This window comes from Micromesistius poutassou (assembly GCF_964030765.1).
Source record: "Micromesistius poutassou genome assembly, chromosome: 2".
NCBI lineage: Eukaryota > Metazoa > Chordata > Actinopteri > Gadiformes > Gadidae > Micromesistius > Micromesistius poutassou.
Window position 1 is genome coordinate 22,757,486 of NC_140272.1, and position 7,500 is coordinate 22,764,985.

General features: G+C 54.8%; 1 protein-coding gene across 1 annotated transcript in view; it reads right to left on the reverse strand.

Annotated features, from left to right (window-relative positions):
* Positions 1-1,068: 1,068 nt before the first annotated feature.
* cntn2 (contactin 2) overlaps positions 1,069-7,500 on the reverse strand; it is a gene marked incomplete at both ends in the record, with an annotated part of 25,881 nt that continues 19,449 nt past the window's right edge. Inside the window, 7 exons of the mRNA XM_084463496.1 lie at positions 1,069-1,181; positions 2,078-2,246; positions 2,882-2,994; positions 4,190-4,376; positions 5,412-5,527; positions 6,918-7,152; positions 7,278-7,348. Of these exons, the coding sequence (XP_084319622.1) occupies positions 1,069-1,181; positions 2,078-2,246; positions 2,882-2,994; positions 4,190-4,376; positions 5,412-5,527; positions 6,918-7,152; positions 7,278-7,348 (1,004 nt within the window). The remainder of the gene's footprint in view (positions 1,182-2,077; positions 2,247-2,881; positions 2,995-4,189; positions 4,377-5,411; positions 5,528-6,917; positions 7,153-7,277; positions 7,349-7,500) is intronic.

The following is a 7,500-nucleotide window of genomic DNA, read 5'->3' on the forward strand; positions in this document are numbered from 1 at the left end:
TAATCATTTGTTTCATTATCATCTGATTCCAGACCAACCTTGGGAGTCACTTTGCCTTGACTGTGAACTGAGGTTATGTATTAGTTGTGTGACACAGCGTAAATGACATGACGCCACCCCAGAGTATGCAATGAGAACGATAACACTGTTTTCCGGGACCATGACGACACACCATCAGATCAATACCCACCCCCCCTTTATGAACCCACAGACAGGCTGCCGGCCACAAGCCCCAACGCTGAACCCAAGTGTCTAGACATAAGTGTCTGCAGAACCTTACAGAAGGACACAGGCACAACCAGACGGAAACGGTGAGCTGTTTCATTCAATCCGGTTCACAGAACAATGAGGCCACATGAAAGTAAAACATGTTTTTGACATTCATTCAGTTGAGTCATTCCTTTCAACACACTTTTGCTATACTTAAAAGGAGACACGAACAGGACACAATAATCAAAAGATATACACTGAATAAGAAATATACATTACAGACATTATTGGTTCTAACAATCAAAGGTCAGAGTGAGTCCGTGTCGGGCTGCACGGGGGCTGCTGCCCCCCCCGGGGTGGACTGGCCCCCCCTCCACAAACACAAGTCCTGCTCCATGTTTTGGCTGCCACCCTTCACCAAGCCGGTGGACTCTTTGTCTAAAGGGTTCGCCTCTTGGCAGTAACTCCAAGACGTCTACTGATAACTTTTACTCTCTGACCCTTCCTTTTTTAAACAGGGTCGATGTCAGATTCAAACCTTCAAGCGCATGAGGTTGATCACATGATGGAGTGATGAGCCCTACTCTCACACCTCTGTGAAGGTTGTTATGTCTGTACCCCCAACCCCACCTCACACCACCAGGCTCAGCCACACACACATTCCTACAAATCAAATGAAAAAAGCTCTTGGATTTCCTTATAAAAAACACGTAATACCTAACAGAGTCACACCCGTCCCCTGGCCCCCACGCCGACCGTGCACGCTCCTCGTGAAAACAAACAACAACAACATAACATATTGGAGCGATCGTATTAGGCTGTTGAAAGTAAAGCGTTCCCCCGATTGGCTGTGGCAGGTCACACGTGGACCGGGCCAATCAGAGAGAGGAACACTGCGGCCGAGAAGAGGCAGGAAACGCCAAGCGGCCGCGCCGAGTCGCCGCCGCCGTTCTGGACCATCATCCCCGTTCCTGAAGGAAAGGGGCGGAGCAACACGGTTAGCCCCTCATCTACACTCAGGTGAGCCCCCTCATCTTAATCTGAGGATTAAGGCCCAGTCCCATTTCCCTCCCCTTAAAGGTCCCGGGACGCGCCACCAGGTGTGGTGTGATTCGCCGTTACAAGCCGTTTTGGAAATCTGCCCCTTATGACATCACAGGTGGGCGTGTCCACCTAGATGTGTGACGGACAGATGAGCGACGTTTGCTACGGTCCACTGGGTCGGCCGGTGGACTGATCTATCCAGCACACATCCAGGTGGGCACGCCCACTTTCTGCCCCTTATGATGTCATAAGGGGCAGATTTCCAAAACGGCTTGTAACGGCCAATCACACCACACCTGGTAGCGTGTCATGGGAGCTTTAGAGGAAAAACAGCACTCCCCCTTGCTCCCTTAAGTATTGGGACACCCTACGCCTTTGCGGGAACGCGCGAAATGTAGGGTTAGGGCTCAAATCTAGGGGTAGGGCTCAAATCTAGGGTTAGGGCTCAAATCTAGGGTTAGGGCTCAAATGTAGGGTTAGGGCTCAAATCTAGGGTTAGGGGGAGAATTGTGACAGGGCCTTAGTCCCTGGGTGTGTGTGAGTGAGCCACCTTAACTCATCTTAATCAGAGTGTTAAGTGGATCAGGGCGTGTCTCTGGGTGTGTGTGTGTGAGCCACCTTATCTCATTTTTAATTAAGTATTAAGTGGATTAAGGCGTGTCTCTGGGTGTGTGTGAGAGCCACTTTATGTTAATCAGTGTTAAGTGGATGGGGGCGTGTCTCTGGGTGTGTGTGAGAGCCACTTTATGTTAATCAGTGTTAAGTGGATGGGGGCGTGTCTCTGGGTGTGTGATTAAGTGGATGGGGGCGTGGCTCGGCCCACCTGCGTCCCGGGAGACGATGGTCTCGTGGGCGGCCCCGTCGCCGCCCTCGCCCCAGGACCGGACCTCCAGCACCAGGTAGGCGTTGTCGCTGGGCAGCGGCAGCTTCAGCCAGGTCTGGGTCTGGTCCAGCACCTTGAGGGACGCCTGGCCCTCGTGCTTGTACAGAACCTGGGGGCCCATCCACACGCGTTAGCCCGGGGGCCCGGCCCGCGGGGCCCCACGCGGGGTCCAAACACAGCCACAGGAGCAACGGAAATGTGTTTTTTCTTGACACTAGAAACGGCGTTTCATGTCCATGGTATGAACGTCTCTCAGTCCATTGCAATATAGTTTGTGTATGTATGCTAACACACACACACACACACACACACACACACACATAAACTCAGACACACACACACACACACACACACACACAGACACACAGACACTCAGACACACACACACACACACACACACACACACACACACATAAACTCAGACACACACGCACACACACACACACACACACACACACACACACACACACACACACACACACACACGCACACACACACACACACACACACACACACACACACACACACACACAAACTCAGACACACACACGCACACAGACACTCACACACACACACACACACACACACACACACACACACACACACACACACTGACACACACACACACGCACACTCAGAGACATACACTCAGATACACACACACGCACACACACACACACACGCACACAGACACTCAGACACACACTCACACACACGCACACACACACACTGGGGGGGGCCCACCTTGTAGCCCAGCACGGCGGACTCGTTGTGCAGGGCCTTGACGGGGTCCCAGCGGACCGTGACCCAGGAGCCGTCGGTCCTCCAGGACACGTTGGGGGGCGGGCGGTTAGGAGCTGAGAGACACAGCAGGAGGTCACACACACACACACAGCGCCAAGCTACACAACACAGCACACACCCGGACGCACACAGCGGAGAGGACCAGGGGAGGGGGGTGTTGAATGAGGATGTGTTTCAGAGAGCTTCATTAATTGTCCCATTGTATTGTGTTGTTTATGTACTGTTGTGTATGTATTGTTTGACCTAATGTTTACATCTGCTGTACATTTGTGTCTCTGTTTTTATTTGTGCGTTGTAATCGGGGCGTCGTTGAAAAAGAGAGCCTGCTCTCAACGGCCTTCCCTGAGTAAATACCTAAAAGAATAATATTTATACAGTAAATATTGTTTTAGTGTTGAATACATTAAGACAACATTAATCCAGCTGTTATTGACAGACTGCAACCGGGCAACACTACCCAGTAAACAACACTGTCCAGTAAACAACACTACCAGTAAACAACACTACCAGTAAACAACACTGTCCAGTAAACAACACTACCAGGAAACAACACTACCAGTAAACAACACTGTCCAGTAAACAACACTACCAGTAAACAACACTACCAGTAAACAACACTGTCCAGTAAACAACACTACCAGTAAACAACACTACCAGTAAACAACACTATCCAGTAAACAACACTACCAGTAAACACTACAGTAAACAACACTGTCCAGTAAACAACACTATCCAGTAAACAACACTACAGTAAACAACACTGTCCAGTAAACAACACTACAGTAAACAACACTATCAGTAAACAACACTACCAGTAAACAACACTACAGTAAACAACACTACCAGTAAACAACACTATCAGTAAACAACACTACCAGTAAACAACACTACCAGTAAACAACACTACAGTAAACAACACTGTCCAGTAAACAACACTACCAGTAAACAACACTACCAGTAAACAACACCGTCCAGTAAACAACACTACAGTAAACAACACTATCAGTAAACAACACTACCAGTAAACAACACTATCAGTAAACAACACCTACGGGGCCCCTGGGGGCCTGTGTGTCGGGGCTGTGTGCTGTGTGGGGGGGGGGGTCCTCCTACGGGGCCCCTGGGCCCCTGTGTGTCGGGGCTGTGAGGCTGTGGGGTTGTGCTGTGAGGTGGGGGGGGGGTCCACCTACGGGGCCCCTGGGGGCCTGTGTGTCGGGGCTGTGAGGTGGGGGGGGGGGGTCCACCTACGGGGCCTCCTGGTGGTGACGGTGGCCCGTGGCGACGGGGGCCCGCAGCCCGCGCTGTTGTAGGCCAGGACGGCCACGTGGTAGCGCGTGCTGGGCCGGAGCCCCGCCACGCGCGCCGCCACGCCCGGCCCCGCCGTGCGCACGCGGTCCGCCGCCGCCTCGCGCTCGTGCTGCCGCCAGTACCGGATCTGGAGGGGGGGGGGGGGGGCAGAGGGGGGGGGGGACACTGGTCAGAGGGGGGGGGACACTGGTCAGAGGGGGGGGGGACACTGGTCAGAGGGGGGGGACACTGGTCAGAGGGGGGGGGGGGGACACTGGTGAGAGGGGGGGGGACACTGGTCAGAGGGGGGGGGCACTGGTCAGAGGGGGGGGACACTGGTCAGAGGGAGGGGGGTCAGAGGGGGGGGGGACACTGGTCAGAGGGGGGGGACACTGGTCAGAGGGAGGGGGGTCAGAGGGGGGGGGGACACTGGTCAGAGGGGGGGGGGGACACTGGTCAGAGGGGGGGGGCACTGGTCAGAGGGGGGGGACACTGGTCAGAGGGAGGGGGGTCAGAGGGGGGGGGGACACTGGTCAGAGGGGGGGACACTGGTCAGAAGGGGGGGGACACTGGTCAGAGGGGGGGGGGGGACACTGGTCAGAGGGGGGGGGGGACACTGGTCAGAGGGGGGGGGGGGACACTGGTCAGAAGGAGCCCCGCCCTCTCTCCTACTGCTCACAGGAAGCCCCGCCCTCTCTCCTACTGCTCACAGGAAGCCCCGCCCCCTCTCTCCTACTGGTCACAGGAAGCCCCGCCCCCTCTCTCCTAGTGGTCACAGGAAGCCCCGCCCCCTCTCCTACTGCTCACAGGAAGCCCCGCCCTCTCTCCTACAGCTCACAGGAAGCCCCGCCCTCTCTCCTACTGCTCACAGGAAGCCCCGCCCTCTCTCCTATGTGACTGTGATTAATGTGTTGTAACCAAGGCAACCAAACCAGTGCGTGTGACAAACCGAAGACAGTGAATAGGATGGATCCATAACAACAGTGATCACGGTGCCTTCTTTGATTTAACATGAATCACATTAAATAAATTAAATTAAACAAACTAATCAAAGTGATGCTAGGACACAGATTAGAGGGACGCCTTAAACCAATCAAAGCCAACCACGCTGCCACGCCCCCCCCGACACACACACACACACACACACACACTGAGGAGGCAGGGCCCCGGCGGCGGTGCAGACCTCGTAGCCCCGCAGCACGCCCTCGGGGCTGGGCTGCCGCACGGCCGTCCAGGACACCTGCATCTCGAAGGCCGACAGCGCCGTGGCGTTCAGGCTCGCCGGTGCCGTCGTGGGCTCTGGGGGGGGGGGGACAGACGGGGGGGGGGGGGGACAGTCATGTTTACATCCTAATTATTGTACGCTTTAACTTTATTCATTCAGCAGCCAGAGTGTACAGTCGAGGTCCGAGCTACTAAGACAATTCAAGTATTGAAATGTTTAGTACAAAGGTGTTTTTAAATGAGTGGTACATATCTAATACAATTCTATAATTCGTTTTTTTCCAATTGAAGATTGAGGAAATAAGTGTAAAATAAGTGTCCATTTGCATCATGTCATGACTGGCCTCTTGTGGCCCAACCCCACACTGCACATGAAAACAAATAGGGCCACATTGTGGCGGGGGGGTCTTTGTCTCAAATGTACAACTGATCCTTTCTATCTGTCTTATTATTGCCTATTGCGCTCCAAGCCGTCACCCACGCTGAGCCGAGGCGCATCTGAAAGGCTTCTTTGTTCTCAGCATAGGAGTCGGAGGACTCTCAGGAGACTGTCCTGAAATGGACCCAAAACACATCTGCACCCACAAAATGGTAGATGGTAAATGGAGCGCATGTACAGCGCTGTTCTAACCAGCGGCCCCTCAAAGCGCTGTACACTATCGCCTCACATTCACCCGTTCACGCACTCATTCACCCACCGCCGGCGGAGTCAGCCACGCAGGGCGACAGCCAGCGGGTCAGGAGCAGTCAGGGTGAGGGCGTCTCGCTCAGGGACACCTCCACACTCCACTAGGAGGAGCCGGGGATCGAACCAGCGAGCTTCCGGGTTACCGGTCTCTACAGCATGAGCCACAAGCAGCCTCCTAAAGGCCGCCTCATACCTCCGGATCCGGACGAAATTGGTCCGTCCGTACTAAACGTTGTCTCCGGGAACTGCCCTTCATGCCTCCGTCCTGTTTCAGCGTTGTTGTGGACGTTACGCAAAACAACCTCTAGAGGGCAGCGACTGTCGTGTCGCAAATGACCGCCATCGACAATCGCAAACATGTTATCTGTAGAGGAGATGGTTGTGCTTTGTGTCATCCGGAATCGGCAACAACAAAAAAAAAAAGGCGCACAAAGTGTGCGCGGCGGTGCCATGTGACACCCCTCACCAACCCGCAGGTTCTCTGCTCTAAATTTAAAGTCAAAAAAGTTTCATTGGCATGAAAAATATACATGTGCATTGCCAAAGCAGGTGAACAATAAAGTAATAAGGTCAGGTATATAGTATAATATAAGTATAAAACGTTAAATACTAAATATATACACACATCAGATATTAAAGGCCTGCTACTCTCTCTCTATGTTTTCGCGACTGGTCGGACTTCTGCCTCTACTGCCGCCTCGCGCTCCGGTGGGAGCTCCCACAAGGTCAAGCTCGAACTTGACCTTGACCCCCCTCTGTACTGAGGAAACCTCCTACCTTCCTCGGCCGAGTGCACCACGGCGACCTGGCTGAAGGGCCCCTCCCCTTTGCGGTTGAAGGCCTTCACCTTCACCTCGAAGGGCGAGTAGGGCGCCAGGCCGCCGTCGGCGTGGACGTAGCGGGCCGAGTCCACGCGGGCCACCGGCACCACCGTCCAGGTCTCCGCGCCCTTGGGCCGGAAGGCCAGCGTGTAGCCGAAGCCGTCTCCGTTCTGGTACTCCCTGGCCATGGGCTGCGGGGGGGGGGGGGGTACAGGGACAGACGGAGATCAGGGCACCGGGGGAGACACCTGGTCCCCGTGGGGGGTCAGAGGGCGGGCTGAGACCCGGGGGGGGTGGGCGCGGTGGTCTGTCTCACCGTCCACGTGATGATGAGCTCGTGGCGGTCGCCGCCTCCTCCTCCTAGTCCGCTGGGGGCCACTGAGGGGGCTGTGGGGCAGAAGAACACGGGGTGTGAACCGTAGCCAACACGCCCCCTTAAGGCTCCCAGGACGCGCCACCAGGCGTGGTGTGATTGGCCGTTACAAGCCAGTTTGGAAATCTGCCCCTTATGACATCACAGGTGGGCGTGTCCACCTGTG